Source organism: Diceros bicornis, chromosome 1 (genome assembly GCF_020826845.1).
Source record: "Diceros bicornis minor isolate mBicDic1 chromosome 1, mDicBic1.mat.cur, whole genome shotgun sequence".
Lineage (NCBI taxonomy): Eukaryota > Metazoa > Chordata > Mammalia > Perissodactyla > Rhinocerotidae > Diceros > Diceros bicornis.
Window position 1 is genome coordinate 89167129 of NC_080740.1, and position 27195 is coordinate 89194323.

At 51.1% G+C, this 27195-nt stretch overlaps 1 protein-coding gene across 2 annotated transcripts in view; it reads left to right on the forward strand.

The window, feature by feature from the left end:
- The window catches only part of HRH2 (histamine receptor H2), a 40063-nt gene extending 33959 nt beyond the window's left edge, over window positions 1-6104 (forward strand). The window contains exon 4 of one of the 2 annotated variants that reach the window (XR_009220849.1): window positions 3268-3350. Coding sequence is in view for 1 of the 2 variants with exons in the window: in XM_058546270.1 (XP_058402253.1) it covers window positions 3268-3460 (193 nt within the window). In the remaining variant the exon portion in view is untranslated. Of the gene's footprint in view, window positions 1-3267 lie in introns of both variants that reach the window. The other variant, XM_058546270.1, reaches the window with a different exon arrangement.
- The last annotated feature ends 21091 nt before the right edge of the window (window positions 6105-27195 follow it).

Consider the following 27195-nt stretch of genomic DNA (forward strand, 5'->3'; position numbering starts at 1 on the left):
GCCAATGAAAAAAAATGAAGATTGTCAGATTTGATTTTTTATATCCAAACAAATGTTTTTACAAGAGATAGACTTAAGGAAACAAAGATGTAGAAAGCATAAGGAAGGAAAAATAAGATATACTAGGCAAATACTAACCAAGGGAATCTGAGCAGCTACACTGATATCAGACAAGGTGAACTTTAAGCAAAAAGTAGGGCTAAAGATAAAGATGGTCACCGTATTCTGAAAAAAGGTTCAATTCACCAGAATGATAATTCTAAACTTGTATGTAACAAATAAACTAGCTTCAAAAATATGTCAAGTAAAATTGACAGAACTACAAAGAGAAATTAATCATTAACATCATAAATAAACAATATTAAGAATGAAAGTTAGACCATATTATAGACGTTGCAGAGATTAAGCAAGTTAATGAAGACATTGTGATCAATTGAACGCCTCAAACAAGGGAAAACTCAGATGCAGTGAACGAATTCCCAGCAAAACAGGACTTGCCAAAACTGACTTGGGAAGAAATAGAAAATCTGAATGATCCTATAATCATTAATAATAAATAAGATGAATAATAAATGAATAATAATAATAAATAAGATGAATGAAACACCAGTAGTACTTGGTTTTGCAAAGGAGTTCTACCAAACCCTCAAGGAAAAGATCACTCCAGTCCTGCACAAACTCTATCACAGGAGAGAAAAAGGGACACTCTCCTATGCATTTGATGAGGCCACTTTGGTGTAGATTCAAAACCGGCATGAGAAGGGAAATGATAAAAAATGAGAGACAACTCAAATGTCCATTAACAGGTGAACGGATACAAAAATTGGAGCGATTCACATAATGGAATACTTTACAACAATGAAAATGAACTACAGGTATGCGATCAACACAGTTTAATCTCAAAAATATAATGTTAAACAACAACAAAAAAAGGTAGCTACAGAAAAAAATCATAAAACATGATTCCATTTAAAAGTAGAATGCAGGCAAAACAACACAATATATCGTTTAGGGATACAAAAATATTTGCTGAAATAAGTCAGGTGCTGGGAAAGTTCTGTTTCTTCACCTGAGAGTTGATTACATTGGTGTCCTTTTTAATATTCTTTAAACCATGTGTATATGTTTTTTACATAGTCTCTTTGGATATATGACGTATTTGATTTTAAAATATTTAGTGATGGAATAGACATGTATAAAGAGATATGTCTGAGTAGAGGAGTTATTTAGGATGTTTATTTTCTTCATTTTGTTAATCTCTATGTTCTGAATTTTTTACTATGAACATGTGATCTTTTCAGAATAATATTAAGTGATCTTTAAGCCATTTAGAAGAAGAGAGATAGTTATTTCCTAGCCTAGAGCTAGCTTTTCTTTGATAACTTCAGTGAAAGTCACTTGATTGGAGCCACAGGCTGCGTCTGGAATGTTAATCCATGGTAGATATCTGCCTGCTTGGCCAAATATGTACACTGCTGGTATGGAGAAGGACCGGAGCCTCTGAAGTGCCTCTGAAGGGTGTGACCTTGAGGTCCAGGTGAGGGCAGGTGTTCTGGGGAGGAGGGGCTGGCCAAGCCTACAAGGAGAGCTTGGGCTACGCGGGGCCCCCAGCAATGGCTAAGCTGGACCATACCGCGCACTGAGGGAAGCTGTGGCTGTTGGCTGTTCCTTACTCACAAAGCCTCACAAAGTCAGGCGGCTGAATCCACAGCTCCCGTCTGATAGATTCTAAAGGGAAGCACAACTCTCTTCCCTCTCCCTATGTGGAAGGGGGAAGGAGCAGTGAGCCAGATTCCCCTCGTGGCCAGATGACCTTAACAGGTGATGGCTAGAGCTGAGGCCGGACGGGAGCTTCATGGGACATCCAGAGGAACTGCGATGGCTCTCAGGACAAGCTGTGGGTGGCTCCCAGGTTCAAACTGGATGAGGAAAGCTACCATTCGAGCCTAAGCAGGGAAGCAAGAAAGTAGGTAGCCTTTGTGGCCTCAGAAATTGCTGAAGCCAGATTGTCCTGCCCTGGGGCTATGGATCCACCAGACAGTCTCTAGGACACCAGGCAGTCAGTGCCTGGCTTCCCTGTGTTTGGGCCAAGTGTGAGCTGGGACTCCCTCAGCCACAGTCGCTTGCAAATCCCTTCCTCATCCAGCCCACAGTCCTCTCCCACTTGCATTATGTGCAGTTACTTCTCTACAGCAACTCACTGTTTTCACCGAAATACATTTATAAGAAAACTTTACATCATCACCATAAATGGAAATGCAGCATCTCTTGTGGAAAATGCAAAGTACTCGTGAGCTAGACACAATGACACAGGACAGATCCGGTTGCCTGGTCAAAGCTGCGAGCCCACTCTCTGCTCTTTGCTATAAGGGGAGATGTGCAGGTGTGAGGTGCTGAAAACCAGGAGCACCAGGCTGAGCCTTCTCCGTTGACCTCATGAGGCTTGAAATAAAAATCATAAAGGCATTCCTACTCCCTGACAGAGCTGAAGGAGAAAGCAGGGCTGCATCCACATCTTAGCAGGCAGCAGGGAGAGGAAATTCGTATGCCCACGAGTGAGGGACGTCCTCTTCTTGCTGAAAATGTGTGTCAAATACTTTGTTAAAAACTTTCCTACCAAGCATTAGGCTCACTCACCTCCGGTCACCTTCAATCAGATGGACTCAACAGACACTAACTGAGGACGTACTGTGTGCAGCCACAGTTGCAGGGGTTTGAAAGGCAAGCACCTTGCCTTCAAGGAGCACACATCCTAGTGGAGAGATAGATGTGTTCACAACTTATTTTAATGCAAGGCTGAGTAACTCTCTGTGTCTTCTTCTCCCAACCTTCCCCCAGCTCATGCAAGGCGTGCTGTAGATGCTCAGGAATCATTTCATTAAGACTCAGAAATAGCAAACATGAATCGGGCTCCTGCTAAGAGCCAGGCAATGTGTGGGACACTTTTAGACATATTTTATAGCACTTAATCCTTTCAAGAATTGGAAATGTGGTTATTTTTACCACCATTTGAGGTTCAGAGGAGTTAAGTAACTTGACCAAGGGCACACAGCATGTTAGAAGTTGACTTGAGATTTGAGAGCAACTCTCTGGGATGCTCCCTCGTGGGTTGAGGGAAGAAGTCTCTGTTGCACATGGGAAGTCTCCTGCCCCATCCCACCCCACCCTTTTCAGGGCCTGGCTTAGAAGAAGCAACAGCCAGTGGCTGGGCTCTGGCCCCACGGGCCTTGCTCAGTGGTCCCCTGACCTGTGCTTGTGTCTCCTCAGGAAGCCAGTGCTGTCCTGCGCCGTGTGCTCCAGCAACCTTCTGAGCTGCTGCAAGAGCCTGTGGGGGCTTAGGCTCCTCCAGAGACATGTGGGAGGCCCCTCGGAGGGGCAGCCGGGGGAGCCACTGTTTGAGGAGCCGCTGAGGACACCGCCCCAGGAAGCGGTGAGGACACTGCCCTCCGAGGCCGTCTAGACCCGGCCCCGGGACACTGAAGATACTGCTCCTGGCCACCAAGATTTGACTCTTGGAGCCACTAAGGACCCAGAAGCCCCCCAAAGCCCCCCAAGGACATCCTAGCCTGAGTCTGCGGACTCCCAGAGCACACAGGGGGGTGCTGGGGTCCTCGGGCCTAAGATGGAGCAGCCTTCTGTACTCAGCGGTCCCAGACAGATGTTCAGGACCCCCCTGGGTCCAGGTCCGTTGAATCCCATGGGTTCAAAGCTCACGTTGGTGCTGGCCCTGAGTCATGAGCAGGGGCAGCGGGACGTTTGGGGATGTGTGCACGTGTGTGCACAGATGTGTACGTGCAGGAGCACGCTGTCTTCTGAGTAGAGGATGTTGCCAATAAAGTGTTAGCCTCTTACTGCCCCGTGGGTTCTGCAGGACAGCAGAAAGGAGAGAGAAAGGAAGGGAAGGAAGGAAATGAGCCTTTAATGAACACCTATTGTGCACAAGGTCTTCACCTGCATAAGCCCCCGTAACCCTTACAACAACGTTTGCAGTAAAGATCACTGTCCCAGCTTTACAGAGGGGGAAACTGAGGGTGAGAGAAGTACGGGCCTGCCCAAGGCCACTCAGCTAGAAAGTGTGCCAGGCTCATAGGAGATGCTCAAAAAATAGCTGTTGAATGAATGAATGAGCGGGTGAGAGGATGAGTGAGGACCCAGGCCGCCAGCCCATGCTCTTGACAGGACACTACACTGCCTCTCAGGAGAGAGGTCAAGATACTTCCTTGACTCAGCCTACCCTCCTCCTAGTGAGGCTCAGACCGGAGCCTGGGGGCCCTTCATACTGCAGTCCCGACCCTCTGGTGCTCTTCGTCAGCAGCAGGTGGCATGGCATGGACTTACCGGGGAAAGTGCCTGGCATCAGGGAAGGAGAGGTGGAAGTTGGGAGACACAACAGACTTGAGTGGGGGAGTTGGCCCCACAGCACCCTCTGCTGGATGTGTGACCTGGGGCAAGTCCGGGAACCCCTCTGAGCAGCACTTTACTTCTCTGTCCAAAGGGGTAAGCTCCCCTTTCCTGTTGACAGAGTTGTTGAAGAGACCCGAGGAGCAGGGGTAGTGACAGCCCCAGAGTGATGAGGGTGTCCATAGGCAGTCCTCACTGACCACTACCCCTCCCTGAGCCCACTCTTCCCTTGGTTCCAAGACCCCCCCATGGTGTCCCCTCCTTGCCCACCCATGCCTTTTCAGTCCCCCGGCGGCTCACCATCCTCTCCCTGGCCGTCAGATGTGGTCATTCCCCAAGGCTCAGTCCTGAGCCTTCTCTTCTCACTGCGGTTTCTCTCCCTCCATGGCCTCATCTACACTCTCGTAACTGAAGTCACCATGGAATTTATCTCTGAGGAGATCACTCTCGGATTTGTACCTACAGCCCAGGCTCCTTCTGGGAGCTTTCCACCCACCGCTGCCTATGTGACACCTCCACCTGGGTGTGTTGAAGGCACCTGACCTTTAGCGTGTCCACAACTATACCCCTGACCTTTCCTGCACCTGCTCCTCTCCCAGGGTTCCCCTTCTCAGACGGAGGCCTTCTCATTGGCCTCAAAGGCTGGGGGCCAATCTTGGTACCTCCCTTCTCCTGGCTCCTTGTGGTCATTCCTCTCGAGTCCTCCCACATGTATCCACTGTCCCCTTGATTCTCTCCACCTGTCCTGTCATCACTCGATCCCACTGCCATCCCCACTGTCAGGACAATTGAAACAGGTTCCTGACAGCTCTCTGCATTCCCCACTCCCCCCGCTCCAGTCCGCTCTCCACCCCACAGCCACAGTGGGCTGTGCAGCATGCAAGACCAATCATGTCACACACGTGGAGGAAACCACCTTTCACCCGACATGTCCCTCCAGCCTCCTCCTGCCCCACACGCCCCTCCATCTCTTCACCCCAACCCTACTGGCCCTCTCCTTTTGGTTTGTTTATCTCACTGCTCCTTCCAGCTACCGGGCCGCGCACAGAGCTGTTTCCATGACTTGAAATGCTCGTCCCGCCCTTTCGGCCACAAGATTTCAGCTCAAATAGCACTTACTTGAGGACGTCTTCCTTGACCCTCGCTAGTAGATCAGGCCCCCGACACTCATCCCAGAACTGACCTTGGAAGCCATTGGCGTGGTTGTAATTTACAGCCGTGTGTGCAACTCCCTGAGCCCTGTCTGTCTCCCCTACTCAGGAGGTAGTGGGTCTTGCTTCTGTTGACCATTATGTGTCTAGCCCCTAGACGAGTGTTTGACACGTAGTAGGAGCTTTAAGCAGTTTATCTGCCACTACACCTGAAGGCATGATTTGCCCTGATGGCCCCCAGAGATGCTCACTCTTGGCTGGCTTCCTTCTGGAAGCCCCGGAATCCCCTCTTCAGAAGTATTCCCAGGAGTCTGAGGCAGATGGGCCTCTGAGTCATGGAGCCATAAGACTGGTCTGGCTGATCACAGACTCAGCTGGTCAGGGCTGAGGTCAAGGTGCACACTCACCACTTGCCACTGCACGAGGCTCCTTCAACTCTGTCTCTGAGTTGCCCCCACCCTTCAGGAGGCCTCCTAGAGCCTCTGCTGGCTGCAGAAGTGGGGCGCATGCTGCCTGGAGGAGGAGCAGTGGGCCCCCAAATCCACGTTCCATGTTACCATCATGTTCCAATAAAGCTACCGAAACAGATGCTGCCTTGTGGTTTTATTTTTTAACTTTCTAGTGAGGAAATACTCCCCAAACTTCATTATACAGTGTGTCTTGATTTAGAGAAAGAATTATGACAAAATGCTGGGGTAAAGGCCAACTTGGAAATTGCCTTAAAAAGTAAAGGAGTTTTCAGGAAACTAGGTTTCATCTTAAAACGCCATATTAGACATGAGTGATGGGCTGATCAGAAGGACCAGGCCATCGTCCTGCTCACCTAGGGAGCCAGGTACATGGCAGATGCTCAGTGAGTGTTTGCGGAATGGAATGTTTCTGAAATTGTCAGATTCAGAGATGCCTTTGTTAAGTGGGAGAAAAAGACATCTTTAAATGGAAAACTTGTCAATCAAGGAATTCCACAGTAGAAAGTAAGTGGGTTAGGTGAAAGTAAGAAACCAGGTCAAGAAGACAATTCGTGGATTCTGTGCATGGAATGATCCCAAAGGCACACCAATGAAAGGGTTTGGAAAATGAAGGGCGGGAGCTGGCCAGAGTCAAGGACCGCTTTTGATAACCACAATATGTCCCCTGGGATGGAGGGAGGAGGCTGTAGGCGACTGTGGAATTTTGAACTTCAGGCCTCACAGCAGAACCCATAAAAACACACTGTGACGAATTTCCACAGAAGGCAGAGAAGAGACTGTAAGTCATCACAAGCAAAGCTTACAGGAGCTTATCTGCCGGAAGTGGGTTTAATATATTTCAGGGCAGAAAAGACAAAGCTGTGTTAAGGGAGACTTGGGAAAGATGGAAGTAGAAGACTGAGTCAATAGGTGATATTTAGCAGTTCTGTGTAGATGGAAAGAAATGACAGAAGTGTCCCCTGAGCTATAACTGTGGGTGTGATGAATATCAGGGCACTTTATCGGCAACCAGCCAGGGCTGGAAGCCTAGGAACCACAATTCCAGAATCCTGTTCCAACAGGTTTAGATTCCACCAATAGGAGGCAGAAGAGAAGCAAAACCACTATTGCTAAGTAGGCCAAGCGGGGAGGCTGGGAGAAGGGGAAGGAGGCAGGGAGACTGGAAGAGGCTGCGGCAGGGAGTCCTGAGCAGAGCGGGCCCAGAGGGAGCTGCGTTAGGAACATTGTCTCAACCTGTGATGAATGGGAAGGCTTCGGAAGGTCTTCATCCTGAGGGGGCTAAAATGATGAGGTCTGTGTTATGAAAGGATCATTCAGACTCCAGTTTGGAAAATGAATTGGGCGAGCAGGGCAGAGGCAGAGTGAGCATGAGCAGCCCCGCTGTCGGGAGGGTCCACCCCAGACTCCGCTGCAGACCTTGGGCTGCGTGCAGGGAACCCAAAGGGATCAGCCCCTCCCTGCCCTCCACAGAGACAGGCTTGTAACTAAATATTACCAGGGAATCAGGCAAGGGATGGGACACGGGAACAGGTGCTCGGGTCGCCAAGGCCAGGAGGAAGGTGCAGTGTGTGGAGTGTGGGAGGATGGGGGCCCCGGCAGCCTCCAGGTTCTAAAGGGAAACGTTCTTGGTGCACGCTGGACCTGGCGCACACTGGCCCCGGCGCACGCCGATCCAGTGCACGCCAGACCTGCTGCTGGACCCAGGGCATACTGGACTTGGCGCACACTGGACTCGGTTGGGGCACACTAGACTGGGCTGTGTTTAAAGTCAGGTTAGAAGCGTGGTGGGTGGTCGGGAGTGCTCAGTAGGCTGGATTGAGGGAATCCTATTGGAATCCTAGCTCAGTCAAGACGCTGGCTGTTCACACTTCGCTGACTCGACTCCATCTGGAGCTTTGGGGGAGAGTTTATCATCCTCATTGTCCATTTGAGGGGGCTTTTTCCAGGTCACCCAAGAAGGAAATGATATCCAAGGACACGCATCACTCACCAGAATTCCCAAACCCTACCAGAATTCCAAGCATTCCAGTGATAATTCAGGAGCTCTCAACAGTCACTAATAGCTTGCAGGGTGATGGGGAAAAGGCCTCCTTTGCCCTGCTGGCAGCCCTGAGGGGCTCATAACTTGCTATTTTGGAGGTCATTGCAGATGTCAGCACCATGTCTCCGACCTCTCCATTCAGGGTCACACAGCACAACATGCTTCTCACGCCCCGAGATGCACCGTGCCAGCCAGGGCTCTGCCTGGCTGCACCATGGTCCGCACTTGGCATTGCCAAGGCTCTCACGTGCCCAGTGGGCCTGGCTGGGTTCCCAAGAAAATAGGGCCCCAGAGGGACATGCCAGCCAGGCTGTGTGACACCAAATAAACCTGTCCTTCACTTTCAACTGACATTTGCGAGCCCCTTCGTGTGCCCAGATGTTATGTCGGCCCCTCCACAGGCACCGGCTCACTTCTTCCCCTGGGTGGCCCTGCATCCCCACTGGGGCCTAAAGAGCGACACGACACACCCAAAGCTGAGAACCCTGAAAACCCCAGTATGTGACATAGCTGGGGTTCAACCCAGAACTGCTCATCTCCCAAGTCCAGGTCTGTTCTCGTCATTCATACAGTAAAGTTGATTCTTAAGGATTAAGCAACATACAGATATGGCCTCTTTTCAAAATTCTGATGTTACAGAGAAAGCCCAAGTTCCCTTGGCCACCTCTCCTCATCTTTCCCCCTAGAAATTTCCCCCGAGGCAACCACTGTACCCAGTTTGCTGTACAATGTTCTGTTCAGTTTTGTTTTGTTTTCAACGTAAAAGTTATACTGCATGTAAGGAACTGAACTCAATCGTTTGTCTTCAAGGTTCAACCACATTAGCACATAAAGGCCTCCTTCACTCTTTGTAACCACCAGAGGGTGTCCCACAGTGTGGGTACCCCACAGTTCTTCAGCTATCCCTCCACCCATGAGTATTTGAGTCGTTACTAACTTTTAGCTGTTTAAACAGTATACTGATCGTCTGACAGTTTCCTTGTGCACATGTGCACGTGGGTTTTGTTGGTGGTGTGTGTGTGCACGCACATGTGTTTAGCATACTTGCAAGTGTGCCTCTGGATATGGAGTAACACTCTGTCCAATAACCCTCCTCAGGGTTGCAGCTCAATCAAGCTCCCACCAACAATACTGAGGGGGCTGGCTCCCACAGCCTCTCCATCCCTCCTGTGTCTTTTCTACCATGGCCTGTGGCTTCTTTCATCCCTTAGAAGTCAGAATACTCCTCCTAGAGATGTCCTACCTCCAGTGAGTGTGGGACAGGACAGGTAGGTAGAAGGAATTCTCGGAGCCCTCCTTGGGCTCACCCCGGGCTTTCCCATGAGCTCTACCAGGCCCTGCCTTGTCCTTGGGATCTCTGTGGAGGACACCAACCCTGCCCACCCACATCATGCAGCTGGTGAGAGGCTGTATCAGCTAATGACAGCCACAGTTGTGCTGCATAACAAACGTCCACAAGGATCTCTCAGCATATGACAATAAACATTTATTTGGCTCATGGAGCTGTAGGTCGGCTAATCTAGGATGGGCTCTGCTGGAGTGGTTCAGCTTTGCTCCACGAGTCTCTCATCCCGCCCAGACGTGTTCTTCTTGTGGAAAGGGCAGGGACACATTAGAGCAAGCCCAGCAGCACAAACGCACTTCAAGTTCCTGAGCATCTTGCCTACAAACACACTATCAGCCACAGCAAATCCCATGGCTGAGCCGTGGGTGGAGCGAGTAAATCTCCCCCACCCGTGGCATTGAGGTGGGGTGGGAGGGAATGTGCCTAGATGACCGTCTAATCCACCACAGGGCGGGATCAGGAGAGGAACTGAAATCTGCTCAACTCCAGAGCTCTGCAGAGGCAAGGCCCTCGGGGTGGAGGAGACTTGGGTCTCCCGAGTGATTGGAAGTTCCCTGGGGCTCTCTAAGTCTCTCCCCTCCCCAATATTACACTTGCTTCCAGTCTCCTGCACACCCTATGTTCATTCTCCACCCTGGCCTAAGCAATAGTTTTAAGACACAAATCTGGGCCTTGGCACTGCCTAGCTGAAGGCCCTTCCAGAGGCCCCCACCACGATTTGCATTGCCCCCTTAAATTATAATCACTCGAGCAGGGCACTCAGGGCTGCCCTGTGGTCTGCCTCCGCCTAATGATCATGGCTCATCTCACACCCCTCTCCCTTTGCCCCCTCCTCCCCACCGTGCCCAATCTCTCTCACACACTACACACTCTCACTCTCTGGCTGTGTCCCCAGCAGAATTTGCTTCCCAACCTGGCTTCCTCAGTCATCCTTCAAATCCCAGCTTGGACATCACCTCCATTTCAAAACTGCCCCTGCCCCGCTTCCTAGAGTAGCCCACCACTCCTCCTGGTGCTTGCCTTTGTCACAGGACACATCTCACGCATCCCAGGGGTTCCCAGACGCGGACGCTGCAGGGGCAGCCAAAGTTCACTGGCAAAGACAACAGAAAGAGGCTCCTGTGGTTCATAACCAACGTCCCTGCTGTTGGTCTGCACCCTTGCCGCACTGTTACACGTATGCCAAGGATCGCTGGGCCGAGAGGGGCGGCCAAAGGGGCGGCAGCAACTCTGCTGCACAGGGATGTTGCGTCATGGGGATGTGGTTCAGATTCTGTTTTTTAGGAGAAGCCGTAAATCTGGATTTCCTTTAGTAACATTCGATGAATTAATACTGGTAAAGTTCTCAGAAAAGTGCCAGCCACATAGTAAATGCTGTGAAAGTGTTAAAATAAATGGATGAATTGATAGATAGATATAGATGATAGGCAGATGACAGATAGATGATAGATAATAGATAGATAGATGATAGATGGATAGATCTTTGAAAAGTTGACAAAATTCTTTAAAAATACTGTACAGACCAGGCCAAGCCTTTTCACAGGCCACGTTTGCCCGGAAGGCTGCCAGTTCTTGGCCTCAGATACAGGGTAACTGCCCTGCTTCCAGGGCGCCCCTTGGATGAGGGGGTGTGGCATGTGGCCTGCACCCAGAGCAGATGCCTCTGAGGACCCCCCTCTCCCCACTCCCAGCCCTCCCTCCGGGCTTCCCTCATCCTCTGGGTGAGGTGGGGATGGTGGGGAGAGAGCAGAGGAGAACCACAGAGAGAATGTGAATTCTTCTGTCTCGACCAAGGTTTCTCTGCAGTGCTCAAGGATGATCTGACGAGCCTCCCGGTCCTCAGAAACGGTCTTCAGTGTGCCCCCTCCTCCCACCTCCATGGCCAGCTGTGGGTCAGGCCTTGCTGTGGCTTTCTTGAGCTCCTAACTAGCTTTCCAGTCCCTGTTCTCTCCTCCTCTGATATGTCCGGCCACCTCAGTGCGCCCCCAAAGGCAGCCCAGAGTGAGCGGGTCATGGCATCTGACTGGCTGTGTGAACAAGTTACTTTACCTCCTGCACTCTGGTTTCCTCATCCAGAAAATGGAGATAATGACAGTGTCTCACAGAGTTGTTGGAGGATTCCGTGAGACCATGCCTGCAAGGTGCTTGGAACACGCAATAAAAGAGCTTGGGCCCTGGTACACGCTCAGCAACATCAACCATTGCTATAGCTAAAATGCAAGTCATCCTAAGCCTTCTTCTGCTTAAACACCCATGTGGCTCCCATCACCTGTGAGTACAGACCAGGTTCCCCGGCCTGGCCTTCCCAGCCCTGCCTGACCCGGGCCACGTCATCCCCCTGCCCTGAGCTCTCATGTGGACATAGGTTCCAGCCATGAGATGTACACACCATGCTCTGAATGGCTGTGCATTCTTGTTTTGTCACTTCTGAGCGTTCCAAATGCCGACACCTGGCAGGCGACCCCTTTCCCAAAGCTGGGGAAATCCCCCACCACCCTCAAAACTCAGTCCAGGATGTGAGACCAAGTCAGGTCTGCCCTGCACAACCAGCGTCTCATAGAGATTTAGAGACAGAGCTCATTCTGAGTCTACTCCAGGCTTTTCTTCCAGGGACCCAGTGTGCATCTGATCTAGGGGCCTGAGCCAGACAGGACAATGGAAGTGACAGACACAGTCCTCTCTGACTGTCGTTTTCTCATCCATGAAATGGTGGTACTGGGGACATTTTTCTTAATGCTATTTATAACCTAAACAGCCTTTTCAAGAGAAAGACCCTTTACTTGTAACTGGGTCCTCTTTGTTCTGTTGAGCACCTGGATGAATTTGAAAATGCATTTATCTGAATAATGGTGGGAGAAGAATTTGGAGCTCCTGAGGCACAGTCTCAGGTGGCAGATGGTGAGGAGGAGGGATGGGAAAAGAGGAAAGAGACAAGAGCCACTAAGATGAGGACAGGGTGAAGTTAACCATGCAAATTCCCAAAATGACACTTTGAGGAAAAGGGAAGTTCATTTTATAGTTGTGTGCACTATCACCACTAAAACCTTCTCCACCTCTCCTCCATCAAAAACATCTCCAGGAGAGTTCACTGCACTCATGCATGTTTTCTATGAGTGGCTTTTGGGGGGAATCTGGGAAGGGGGTGGAGTTTCATATATGTATCCACATAGAAGACACTAGAAAGTGCCTGAGAGGAGAGAGGAGCGCTGAGGCAGAGGAGACCATGAGAATATGAGAATCTGAGCCCTTTGGGAAGTCACCAGAGTCTTGGGGAAGGCTGTGGACTACCCAGAGGGTAGAGAATGGATGGGATCAAACCAACCTTGTCCAGATCTCAAGAGATCAGGAGGCCTCAGATGTCATTTTGGTTACACAGGGTTCATAAAATATACCTTGTAGGTTGCTGTGAAAGTTAACTGATGAATAGAAGCATCTGATGGATACATAAAGACATGATTATTTGATGTGGATTTTCCTCATGGTTACATCCTCCAGAAAGTGGCTACCTCACAATGCCAGACACAACGTGATAGAAATCGCCAATTTGAAGATCAGCTCTCACATAGCATAAAATGCTAAAGCATTGGTGGTTCTAAGCAGGTGTTTCAAACAGTTTGAAACAGTTTAGACTCATATTACACATGAGAAGAGGAGATAGGAGGGTCCTCTCAGTTCTTGGAACCTGTCTCCACTGAAACATGTTTCTACAGATAGGCCCAGCCCAAGCTGAATTATGGTTTGAGCCAGCCAGGCAGGGTAGGGAGCCCTGAAATAACATGGAAATAAACCACGAGTATGTTAACTCAGGTTTCCAGAGCCCTTCTTCTCTCTTGGCTGGCAAAACAGGCATTGAGCCCTACACTTGCAACAAAGTAAATGGCACCCTCTTATGGAATGTTTTTAAAATCCCTTGCTGCGCTGACCGTTCTGTGGGTTTGTTTGTTTTTTATGAGATATAGTTCACATACCATAACATCCACACTTTTAAAGTATACACTTCAGTACTTTTTAGTATATTCACAAAGTTGTGCAACCATCACCACTGTCTAATTCCAAAACACTTTCATCGTCCCAAAAAGAAACCTCACACACACTGGCAGTCACTCTCCCAGCCCCTGACAGCCACGGTCTCCTTTCTGTCTCCATGGGTTCACCTATTCTGGTCACTTTACCACAGACATGTGCAGCCAGAGCAAGCTTGGAGTCCACAGTAACATCTGCTGAAATCCAGAAACCCAGTCGTTCCTGCTACTTGTTGATAAAAATCATGCTGGTTACCAGAAAAACATGTATTATCTAAAATTAAAACTCTTTATTATGCCTCCAACTAGGTTATTTGATTTGGACACTGCCCAAAGGCAGCCTAAGAAAAGAACTATAACTACAAAAAATTGGGAAATGTTTTGCTGAATATTTTCAGAACTGACTCCACTGGGACCACGGATGTGAAGGAGTAATGACTTTCTTTCTGTATACAGTTTTTATTAACAGAAAAATCAGTTCTCCCCTGACCCTGCTAAATAAATGTTGACCTGAGCTCGTGAGGCATAGATCTGAAGGGCTGCCAAGCCATTTACCTGCCTGGCACCCTCGCCCTGGGGCCAGCCCTGACCCCGGCAAGGACTTGCCCCACAAAACCCCTTTTCTCTTGTTAAGAAAATTTATCCAAAACTTGGAAATCGGGCTAAAGGGTGACAGCATGTCCTCTGAGTGTCATGTGGGAGTGTAGCTAGCAGGCCCAACCAGGATTATCTGAATCTCTAGGGGAAAGTCTCTCTGTAGATTTACTATTTGCTATTGATTGGGGACCAGACGCTGCAAAGTTACATGTTAACTTGTGGAAGATTGATAAGTTGCACATGATTTTCTTTTGGCCCAATAGAAATGCAAATGATTTCCATCCAGTAGAAAAGATAACACCAAAGGTTATGGTTTATTGTCCTGTAGGACACTGACCAGTTTTGTGTCTAGTTTATCAATCTTATTTCAAAATTCCTCCTTTCCAGATATACAGCCATCCCTCAGATACTTCTTTGAGCCAGCTCTGCCATCCTGCTTGTTCACTCACTAATGGGTTAAATTAATCTCCGGCACATGTTGACCACACATTTGTACAAGTCGTGTTTTTAATCTTTTGAAAATTACACTTTGACAAAATCTTGAGTTTCTAACCACAGCCAGTAGGCAGGAATGCCCCCTGCTGGCAGGGCCGTTCCTTCTATTAGTCACTATAAGCACAAGACCTGCAAAGACATTTGGGACCTGAAAAAAAAAAATTCAGAGCCTCCAAAATATGAAAAGAAAAATGTAAATTAAAAAAAATGAATAAATGCTTAGTTAAATATCTACAAAATACAATATCTTAAATGTCTACCAAGTATAACTTGTCAACCATAGCTCAGCTCAACTCACGATTCCATAAAAACTACTTTTAATTTGGGATATTCTCAGTGGTCACAAATCCTGATGTCGGCAATCTCTCAAGACAAATGGGGAAGGATGTTCTGCCTGTCAGTTTCACCAAACGTACAATGGAAATAAAAATAGCTAGTCTCTCAGAGGGGCAGCCGGTCCCACCCACCCTGTTTCTGAGATGAGATTGATTCTAGGTTACAAATACACTTGCCAAGCCCACCTGGGCTCCATGGGATGTGCTGGGAGGGGGCGGGCACATTCTCATGCCCTGCCTGAGTTCCCGTATCACCAAGACACTATGCCGTCTCTCTGTGGCCCCGTGCCATGCTTCAGGCCGCAGAGGTGGGCCAGGTCTTGATGCTAGCCAGCTGTCCAACTGGGCAACAAGAGACCCACCTCCCCTTCTGCACAGCCCACCAAACTTCTTGGGAAAGCATACCGGTAGGAGTCTCCTTCTGCCCAGTGACAACAGCCATTCCACAGATTTGGCTTCATCAAACCCTTGTTGCAGGCAGGACCTGGCACTAAGAAATGCTAAGAATGTTCTGGTTGTGAGCTGTTTTCTGGGTAATCCATTCACCAATTGGTATCTACGGTAACTGATAGAGGCAAAGAAGAGGTCTCAACAGGGATTTCGTATCTCCATATCCACAAGGTCACGAACTTTTTTTATTTTTATTTTTTTTGCTGAGGAAGATTCATCCTGAGCTAACATCAGCTGCCGATCTTCCTCTTTTTGTATGTGGGTTGCCACCACAGGATGGCCACTGACAGACGAGTGGTGTAGGTCCACGCCCGGGAACCAAACCCGGGCTGCCAAAGTGGAGCATGCCAAATTTAACCACTAGGCCACTGGGTCTGGCCCATGAATTATTTTTTAAAGATTCTGATTTTGATTTTGATAATCTAGAAGTATCAATTTTGGTCCGCCATGGATCACAAGTGATGTATCAAATTGCGATACCTGTTTCAAGCACAAGAAACTCTGAACCAGACCAAAATTACTCTTACGGCTGTGGAGTGTGGATTAAGGCCCCTGTCCTCACTTCTCTGAAAGTGTGGTCAGGCCCACCATATCATTGCTGACAAAGCCAAATTCTATTTCAACCCAAGGTAAGAAGAGAGCGCATATGTAAACTGCGGGTCTCAAGGTTTTTACTAGGAAGGACCCTCACTCCTCTCTCGACCTCAAAACCCTAAGATCTGAATTCTGGCTCCAGTTCAAGTTCTAAGGGAACTTTGGAGCCTGTTACTTATTCATTTGTACTTCAGTTTCCCCATCTGTAAAACGGGAGTGACCATTGGTGTAAGGATTGAGTCAGGGCTGGATGAGATCACGTATACAAAGTACCAGAACCCATGTGGTACCTAGTAAATACTTGCTTTAAAAGTTCCAAAATTCTAAAGTAAATAACTATTTTACATGTCACCAAAGATGGTAAAGGTTTCCAAGTTTAAAAAACACCTGTAGTTTTATGTCTGATGAAGGTCCTTTCTGTACAGGTACGCTAATCAGGGAGGACTTACTCCACATCTTGTCAATAGAGTACAATGTTTTCAGACCCCCCCTTAAATGACTCTATTAGTGTTTTTTTCAATTGCAGTTCACCAGCTGGCATAATTTTACTGCTTGCAGAATATGTTTAAATATAAACATTGATTGGTTTTGATTTTGCAATCTTATTTTTATATTCCGGAATCCTTTTTTTTTTTTTGGTAATATGCAGGCAAAAGCTACACGGGGGAGGGTGACAAACCAGCAAGAAGGGGGAGGGAGTCCTGAGCTGGAGGTTATAAACTGCAGCGACTGCCAGAGTGAGCATCCATTTGTGGGGTTGTTTAAATATTTACCCAAAATTGAAATAGAATGTGACTTGCAAAAAGTTGGAAGGATTGAAAATCCTTTATTTGGCAGGATCAGATCCATCCTGCTTCCTCAAATCAGTGGCCTCTGAAAACAAAAGTGACACGTTATTAGACGAAAATGTAAATGCTTCCCTTCTGCACATTGCTGAGTTAAGACTGCTGGATCTATTCCTGCTCAGCTTGTTATTCCATGTCCTTCTTGCCGTGGCAGGCAACTGTCAATCATGGCTGCCCAAATCTGTGAGCACTCGCTCACTTTTTCAGTTTCCTCTACTGTGAATTCCTCCTGCCCAATGTAGAATGCAAACGGCTGCATTTCCCAGCCTCCTTCGCCCGTCGTGCACAGACGCGTGACTTAGAATTTCCCCATCAAAGGCAGTGAGCACCTTTGATTTAAAAATAAGCTCCGTGCAGAAAGCCATGGGCTTAGGCAGCCGTGCATCAGGCTGGTGGGCGGGATGCAGCAGCTCCGGCCAGCCAGTTCTGTCACAAATCTGTGAGCTTCCTAATAGCCCCTGTGCTAATAAATCCCTTCCTGCTTAACAGCCAGCTCCTGTCATGTAATAGGTACTTGGTGGATTCTAACTCACGAGGGACTGGTGAACCAAAACCTCTGTTGTGTACAGCTTTTCAAGAGCCCGTATGCTTGGGGAGAAGGGCTGGGTCTGCTTAGAGTGACATCTTCCCCTACTAACTGGGAAGGCAGGCGCTGTGTCCTCCAGATCATTGGTGGTTGGGGCCTGGCAAGTGCTGGGCACAGAGTGGGCCCCAGTGACCCCTGGACTGGTATTATGTAATCCCCTTTCTCCTCCCTCTCTGTCTAGGGTGGCTTTTGTTCTCGAATATCCCTGGGGGTGCCTCAGCCCTGTCTGAGAAGGTGGGAACAAGGGGACCTCCCAGGACTACCCTCAGACTCAGGCACAAGGGGCACCTGCTGTGGTCCCTGAGCTTTGGAAAATCCTGCCCTGGACCTTAGGCTGCATCTCACAGGGTGAGGAGTCCGTGGCAGCGAGAAGATGTGCCCACCAGGAGCCCATCCTTCTCTTCTAGACCACACTTGGAGGAATTTGAACCCTGGATTTCCTTGGCCAAATGGTGCTAAAGCCCAGTTCTCGGAACCTGTGCAGGCCTTTCCCCAGATCCCGCCTCACGAGGGCAGACCACGCCGATGGTACGCACGAGGCTCAGCCCTGGGGAGGCTATGTGCGGAGGGGTATGTATGCAGTTTTAACCCTTGGGCACGTACAAGACCTGATGTGGGATGGAGTCAGGGTGGGAAGAGAAGGAGGGTAGCCCCATGCCAAGGTCCAGCTCTCCCCACCAACTATGTTCTGGTGCAGAACTCTAAGGAGTTCAAAGATTCTAGATTTGAACCTAACCGTCCAGGTAGTTTTTAAAGTATACTTTGTCAAAGTCAAAGGATAGAGCATATTTAACTTAGTAGTTTGTCTATGTACTGGTTGCCTATTGCTATATAATGAATTACCCCAAAACCAGCAGCTGAAAACAACATACTTTTATTATCTCAGTTTATTATCTTTAGTTTCTAGGGTCAGGAATCCGGGACCTGCTTAGCTGGATTTTCTGCTTCACAATCTCCTAGGAGGCTGCAATCAAGGTGTCAGCCCAGGGTCTCTGTCTCATCTGAAGGCTCGCCTAGGGAAAGGTTGGCTGCCGGGCTCACTCCGTGGTCGCTGGCAGTGTTCTGTTCCTCACAGGCTGTGGGTCGGTTCCTTGCTGAGCAGGCCTCCCTCACACGGCAGCTGACGCCATCTAGCATGCAAGCCAGAGGCAATAAAGAGAGTCTGCCAGCAAGCCAGGAGTTACAAGCTTTTGTAACCTATCATGGAAGTGACACTGGTCACCTTTGTCATATTCTATAGGTTAGAAGCAAGTCACTAGGCCAGCCCACGCTCAAGGGAAGAGTGCAAAACATCCCATTGCTGTGCCCAGAATGTCCCATCACAGGGGTCCAGGAGAACCAAATGCTTCACTTTGAACCAAGCCCTGGGCTGTGTGAGCATCGCTCCCACCCAAGAGCCCAGTGCTCCCAGAGCACTGCCCTGCACCCTGGATGGATAAGCAAAGCCAATTCAGAGAGAGCTTCCGTGAAGGACAGAAATTAGCACCTCCAGTTCCAATTACCAGCTGAGCTAATTGCAAACGTAATTGCAATTGAAGGGTCTAATTACCACACTGGGCCAGGGGAACGCCTCCTCCCCGCCCTTGGGGAGCCTCCTGCTACCTCCTGGGGGCTGCAGACATGCTGGGAATCCCATTCTTGAGGGAACAGGAGGTCTGGCCTGTGTCCCAGAGACCAGATTGCCAGAGATAGGCCACACTGTCATCCCCAGATAAGGCTCCCAGCCCTGAGAGTGGCTTCTCCTCTCGTGTTGCTGCCCCAGCCCTGGACCCTTAAGCCACTTGACCTACTCCTGTGCTACACACCAAGAACCAAGAAACATGAGCAGTGGGCCCCTCATGCCGGCATGGGGTCTTGGCCCCCTCCTTTGCCCTTCCCTCCACCACCTATCTCTAGACCAGGCACTGTTAGCCCTGGGACTCTGTCTCCCCTGTCTGGCCTGGTGTCTGTCCTCAGCCTGGCTCCTCGCAGAACACCCCTCGTGCCTGTGTGCAGCCCCAGCCTCTGGATTCCACACCCGCCTGCAGGACCCATTCCTGACACTTCCTGCCAGCAGCACCCAGGCCTGCAGAGCTCAGCTGGCCCAGGAGACCCAGCCCGGCCTGGCCCTGGGCTAACCCAGCACACGGTGCTCATAGGTCATTGTGGAGAGAAGGAAGGTCACCAAGAGAGGCCGCAGAGGCGGCTGCCCTCCCCTACCTACAACTGCCTGCTGCCCTCCATCAGGCTCCTCCAACTCCCTCTCCACACCCCCAAAATAGCCACCCTTGGGCTTAGCCATGCACACACCGTCAGGTCAGCATGGTCCACGCTCTGGAGGCTGGAGCTGGGGCAAGGCCTGTGCAGATCATGGGCTCGGGTCCCGGTTCCCCAGGGTGTGACCTGGAAGAGGGGTCGGCTGAGGGCTCCAGGTGGGCACATCCTCCTGGGCCCGTGGACTCCTCGCCCGTGGAGAGCAGTGCAGCTGGAGGGCCAGAGCAGGGTCTTCCAAAGCGTGGGAACTGTGACAGGGGTCCCTCTGCCTGGGTCTGGGGGTTGCCCTGGGAGAGCTCCTTGTTCTGTAGAAAACTTTCCAACTCAGAAGTGGCCTGGCCAATGCTCTGCTCAAAAGCTTTTAATGGGACCCCATTGCCCTCAGGACAGAGTCCACACTTCTTAGGGGGCCGACCTGCCACTCTCTGCCTCTATCATTTTATCCTCTGCTGCTCCCCCACCATGCTGCCCTGCCCTCAGGCTCTGCCGTCCCCACATTCCCATGCACCCCGCTGTGGCTCCCTGTTCGTCGGGGGGCAGAGCCAGGTTTGGTGGAGGCCCTGAAGCTTACACAGTTTGGGGCTGATCTCCTGAAGAAGAACACAAAATGGTGTTCCGGTCTAATTACCAGGCTGGTCCAGAAGTCCAGAGCCCAGGAAAGTGAGGGCCCTGAGACTTTGGACCATGAGATTCACAGCAGACCTGGCTCTGCCCTCTGTGCCATCCAACCCCAGCTCCCCTCCAACACTCACCCCACCTGTTACCACCTTCACCACCCTTTCCCTGTCCCCCCCTTCACTCCCCATTCCCACCTGGGTTAGGGCTCCCAGGATGCCCTGGGCGTGGCTTCACGGTGCCCACATCTCCCTGCATCGTGGGTGTCTACCTGTGGGTCTGACCCTCCCACGAGGCTGGAGGCTCCCTGAGGGCAAGGGCTGTGCCGGGTCATCAGCATTCCAGCCTGGGGTGTGCAGGGCTCTTTGGAGACGTGTTGAATGAATTAATGGATGAACACTTTTCCCACAAACAAGCAAATACATGGACATCTATTATCTGTTCTAGAAGGCTTTAACACTCAGCTGTCCAAAAGCAGGGGCTGCCCCACCAGGAAGTTTTCCCCAAACCTTCCCACAGCCACCAGCCTGAAACTCCCAGCTCAACGCTCACACACCCCGAGGCCAGGCATGGGGAGGCCACGAGGGGGCAGTGTGGGAACATGGATGCTTATCCACCTGCAAGTAACTGCCCATCTTTAGGCCGTGTCCCTGCAGCAAACATCGCCTCCCAGCCCCATTGCCCTGCAGCTCCCAGAGTTCTAGCTCCTCGTCTGCACTGTTTAACAGAAGACACCAGGGCTGAGGAGTCAGGCAGATCTGAGATCAAACCAAATTCTACCCTGGCTGTGTGAGTTTAGGCAAGTTCCTTCCCATCTCTGAGCACGGTCATCTAAACTGCAGGGTTGTTGTGAGGCGCCCAGGAGGCTCTGGAAATGGTAAACTGCCAAATGCAGATTGATTATTGGTTAATTTGTCATTAATCAATCGTCTCGGTCCACGTCTGATTCCCAGAGGACGCCACATTAACCCGACTTTAGCTTTAAGGAGGAAAATGTTGAAAATGCCAACCCCATAACAAGGTTATAAAAAGCTCTGATTTAGTCTCTATTAAAGACATCATGAGCAGTTTATTGATTTTTTTAAGGGAAATGAGAATAAGCAGGAGCAAACCCTTATGGGTGCCAATTGAATTAGCAGTTGGGAGTTTATTGCATGGGAGACGCAGGCACAGCGCTGACACTGGTCCCTGGCCCTCTGCTGCCTCCTTCCCCCGCCCACAGACTGTGAGCTCCTCCAGGCTGCCAAGGAGGATGATGCCTCTCTGGAGCCCCAGTGCCTAGGGGCTAGCACGCGGTTGGTGCTCAACAAGTGTGCACTGAGTCGCTCTGGGGAAGGCTTTGGGAAATACTGTCTCTCCCACTAACTACTTGGGTTTCTGTCCGCATCATCGAGAGTCCTTGGCTGAGAGCCCTAAGCCCTGACTTGAGGGAACTTGATCTATTGGAACGATGTCCGGGAGCTCCCGAAAATGAAGGGAAAGCGGGCGGACTGAGCTCAGCAGATGCTGGAGCAGCTCGGGGGGCCCAGCGGCAGCGAACCCTTCTACCCTCTACCAGGTGCCACCACTGTGATGAAGGACCTCTGGCAGAATCTCCCTGTGATTCAAAACCCCTGGAGTAAGGCCACATCGCTGGCCTGGCCTGGAGAACCCACGCACATTGACGAATGGCCCAGGGACAACCCCACCTACAGCGCAGGAAGAGGGCAGGGAGGCTGGGTGGCCAAAGACCAGCAAAGGTCCACGACACAATTCAATACAGCAAGTCTGGGCTGGGACTAGTCCCCATAAGCCCCCGGGGTCCCTGGGCCCAGCTCTGCAGCCTGGAGCATGGAAAGGTGAGGATGTGGGGGAAGCAGCCGAGATCCCTCCTTCAGAGCCTGTGAGAGCCAGCTGAGGAGGCAATGCCCGTGGAGGACAGTGCTGAGTGAGTGAGAGAGAGAGAGAGAGGTCCTCGGCGCAGACAGAAGCCCTGGGTGTTCATCACAGCTTGCCTGCCGTTTGCTGCAACCTCAGGCAGGCGCCTGGCTTCTCTGGGCCTCAATTGTATCATCAGCAAAGACTTTTGGAGGCAAGCATACTTGCCCTCAGTGGTCTCTCTGTCCAGCAGAATCCCAGTACATGGGGTCACTGAGGCCTACAGAGATGTAAGGACTTCATTGTCATCTACCACACACACACACACACACACACACACTCACTCACTCAGCAGGCCCCTCCACATCTCAGTCATTAAACAGCAGGTTTCTGGAGATAAGAAGCTGGCCTCCGGCTGGCTCCCGCACTCGTTAGCTGTGTGACCCTGGGCAAGTCACTAATCTTTAAGCCTCAATTTTTTCATCTGAAAAATATGAATCACACCTTCCTAGTAAGTCTGGTGGAAGCATCAAATGAGATAACAGATGTGGGAGAACTTTGTAAATTGTAGAACTAAGCAAATACAAGATATTTTTTTCAAATTGTTACTTTTGCCTTTGTCTTTGGTGACCCGGGAACTGGTTCTTGTTTTCAGTGGCAACAGCCCAGGGCCTTTTATTTGGGGGTAAACAGAGCCCTTTTTGTCTCTCTCTGGATGTTGCAGACTAGCTTATAGGGAATCCTGCCGGCGTCGGAGTCCAGCCTCTGCTTCAGACCCATGCCACAGGGTCCAGGGGAGCCATCCAGGGAGATGGTTCTATCTTTGGGTGATGGAGGGAGGCTAGTGTGGAGCAAGATAATCAGAAGGTGAGATATCAGATACTAATGGGTATCAGGGGTGGGCATGGCCCCAGCCAGAACAATGAGACCATTCTTGATACTTATTCTGGAGCTATTGGGGAAGAAATTGCTGCTGGTGGCCATCGCTGGGAGAACCCCTTGAGACAAGGCATGGGGAAAGCAGACGAGTAATGGAAGGAGATAGGGACATTATTTGAGAATCTGGATCTAGCTATGCCTGAAGCCAACTCTGGACTTCTCAATTATGTGAACAACAACAAAAAAAATCCCGGGGGCTGGCCTGGTGGCACAAGCGGTTAAGTGCCCGCACTCCGCCGCGGCAGCCCATGGTTCGCCGGTTCAGACCCCGGGCGCGCACCGACGCACCACTTGTCAAGCCATGCTGTGGCGGCATCCCATATAAAGTGGAGGAAGATGGGCATGGATGTTAGCCCAGGGCCAGTCTTTCTCAGCAAAAAAAGAGGAGGATTGGCAGATGTTAGCTCAGGGCCGATCTTCCTCACACACACAAAAAAAATCCCATTTAGGCTTCATCCCATTTGTAGCAGCTGCAACCAGGTGAGTGTTGACAAATCCAGCCTCTGGCAGTGGTCTCAGGTTTAGGGGCTGCCTGCAATGTCTCTCCACTTCTCCCCAGTCTTTCCCATCCTACAGGACTGTGCTTCACACCACCTTTCCGGGGAAGCCGCCCCTGCTGCTCCATACTCCCAGCTCGCCCGGTCCTGCCTGGAATGCTTCCCGTAGGATCCCAACCTCTCCAGGGGGCCACCTCACTCAGCTGCCTTCCCACAGGCCCCTGATCTTCATCATCCTTTCACCCTTAAGTAATGAACTGCCTGTCTGCTCTCCGGTCACTGGCAGCTCCTGGAACATGACCTTCCACGAATCTGTCAGAAGCAGATGCTGAGCTGCGGGAGAGTCAACAGCTGCCACCCTTGAGATCAGGGAAAGAGAAGCATTATTGACTCCTCACCAAGGATTGCAGTGCCCTGTCCTTGACAGGGCCCCAAAAGCCAGCTCAGGGCTTCCTACCATGGGGTCTTCTCTGCAAGGCCAAGGTCACCCCCAATAGAGGAGCAGTCGGATCATTTGTCATATCCCCCAGACACAGAGAATCAGGAAGGGTCCTTGAGGGTCCTGGTGCCCTAGCCCTTCCATGTCTCTGCTTGATTGTCATGAGTATCTAGTTGAACGCCTCCAGAGATAGGGAGCTCACCACTTCTCTGGCAAATCGTTCTCTTGCTGACAGTGAGTCCAAGTCTGCCTCCTAAACTTACTTTTCCTTTAGCCCTCTCGGAAAGGCTGACTGAGCACCTCTCCCCTGCCCCCCACTCTCCCCAGTGCTGGCCCCAGCCCCAACACTCTCTGGTTGTGCAGTGGGACAGTCTCTTGAGTCCCCCACCACTGCTGCCCCCACCCGTATTCCCACAGGCCCCTCCCTCTTACTCTAAACGTCTCCAGCTGTTCCCTGAGGGGTCCCTGACATAGTCATCCAGCTCTGAGGGCAGAAAACAAGGTTCCGGAACCCCAGTTTCCAACCTCACCCTGGCTAAGTGCATGACCTCGGCCAAGCCTGAGGAGGAAGATCAACAAAGCGTCCCCACCCTCAGACCTCCTGCTTCCCTCGAGTCCTAAGAGGGCCTCCTCCAGGGGACTGAGGAGGCAGGTGGAGGGGTGCACGTGGGGCATGCGGTCAGGCCAGGCACCCACTCCTCTCCCGAGGGTCTCTCACCTGGAGTCTCCAGGCTGAGGGAGGTCATGACAGTGCGTTTCCTGGCAGAGGGACAAGGACACTAAGCCTGGGAGAGGTGGCCTCATGTTGGAATCAGCGCTGACTCGTGTATCGGACTGCAAATGCCACAGGGCTGCCAGAGAACCTGAGATCCCTCTGCCTCGTCTGGGCCCTGGCAGGCTCCCAGCAGACATCTCAGGAAGGAAGGGGAGTGGGAGGAAGAAGGCAAAAGCATTTCTGAGCACCCACTGGGTGCCAGGGCCTTTTGAGACCGCTGATTGCTCCCATCTTCAGAGAGGGAAGGTGATGCGGCCAAAGTCTCACAGCCAGTGAATGTCATAGTGGGGATTTGAACCCAGGCTGTTCAATGCCTGGGCCACCCCATGCTGCACCTCCCTCAACCCTGCCTTCCTCGACGGAGCACACAATAAATGTTCCCGCAACTTCAGAGGCTGCTCCTGAAGGAAACCCAGGCGGCTGCTGCAGCTCTGCCCACAGAAGGAAGAGGTTCTACTAACAGAAAGATGCAATGAAAACGGGGCGGGGGGTGGGATGTAGGTGGGCAGCGATTTCTCCAGTTCTCCAGATCAGATCATCAGATCTGATGAGCCCACTCACTTCTCAGGGCTGGCAGCTAAGACCTCTGTTCTGCCCCAAATCCCCTCCTTCCAGAAGCTACCCCAGGCCCAGTGTTTGGAGCCAGGCTCTCCTCCGCAGCCAGCCACAGCCCAGTAACCTGCCTGGTGCGCATTCTGGCCAAGTGTGGTATTGAACGAGGGAGGGCCAAGGGGCCCACACGGCAGGAGAAGCGTGTGGAGCACCCCGTTCCGTTATCCCATGAACACTCATCATTACTGTGGACACCACTCACCAGTCCGAGCACGCACGGCAGAGGTTCCAGCTGTGTAATTCGGGCAGATCGGTTCTCTTCTGTCTGCTTCTCCATAAAATGTGCGCGATTCTGGTGTCCGCCTTCAAAGACTGTTGTAGGAAATCAGTAGAACGAGTGAGCCCTCAAATACTGTTAGCTGCTATTCTTACACTACTTCTGATGACAATGCAGCTGAGAAAGTACTGCTATTCCCATTTCAGAGGAGAAAACTGAGGCTCAAGGAGCTTCCGGGCCCTGCTCAAGGTCCGACAGGGAGGACCGGGGTGACACTGAAGCTCTCTCTCTGTGACACCATTGTGTCTGCATTTAGCGAGCTCCGTCTTCACACCAGCAGCACCCCAGGGGCCAGGGTCTCTGAGCGCATGAGGCCTGACCTCCAGTTCGGTGGGAGAGAACAGACACATGGACACTTACAACTCCAGGGCGTGAGAGCTGGGATGGGGGGCCTAGGGAGCTGGGAGGAAACCGAGGAAGTGTCCCAACCCAGCTGGGGAGCCCCAGGGAGACCTGATGAGAGGTGACCTCTGAGCCAGGCCCTGAGGGATGAGGGCTACATGTGGAAGCAGCCTCCCAGCTCCCTGGGAAGCAACTGGAGCAGTGGTCAGGACATGGGCTCGAGGCCTGGCTCTGCCCCTGAGCTGTGTGATCTTGGAAAAGTAAGTGTGCCTCTCTGAGCCTCAGTTTCTTCATCTAAATGGCAGGGACTTAGTAACAGTGAGATCGTGTTGATGAAAAGACCTGGCACCTGGTAGATATTTATAGTTTACAAAGTCCCTACTCCTCTCAGGCTCCGAACGCTTATTGAGCGCCTCCTGCATGCCGGACCCTGGGTGCAGGGCTGTCGTTATCTTGTTTTATAGCTCAAATAGCTGATGGGACTTGCCCAAGGTCACCCAGATTCAGAGTCAGCTCTGCAGTCACCGAGCGCTTACTAAGTGCTGCCCACTCCAGCGAGCCTCCAAACCTCTCCGGGAGGATGAGGTTGCTTGTTTCCATTCCACAGAGGAGGGAATGCAGACCCGGGACAGGACCTGCTCAAGATCATCAAAGGGGCCCTTGACAAGGGGCTGGACAAAGGCCGCCCTCAACCTTCTTTGGCGCTCCCGCGCTAGCACCTCAGCCACCAGGCCCCATCTGTGGCCCTGGGCAGATCCAGAAGCCGGAACAAGCAACCTGGTTCCCAAGGGACCTTATGAGTGGATTACCTGACTCCCAGGACCCATTTTCAGAGGAAATAAGCTTATCAGAGGGGGTCGAGGGAGGTGCTAATGGAACAGTAGTGGACACACGTTGCTTCTTCACCTGTAAAATAGAAACGGTAATAATCCTTACTGCTGTTCCCCCGCCTCCGATAGCAGAACCCTGCCCTGGCTCCCTGGGGGACCCACCCCACGCCCCCGCAGTCCACGGGGTTTGGATGGGGCTGAGCCCCCACCCCCAGCTGCATGCATGGAGCCCAGCACGGCTGGCCAGCATGTCCCAGTCCCCCAGCTGCAGGGTTTGGACCTAAGTCCCAGGACTCTTGGTGTCTCTAACAGGAAGGGAAAGGTCTTTCAATGATGCTGTTGAGAGGAGAGGATGGGAGGAAAAGGCTGCTCTGCCCGAGAGTGAGGGCAGCACGGGAGAGCAGAGCCAAGAAACGCACACTCATCC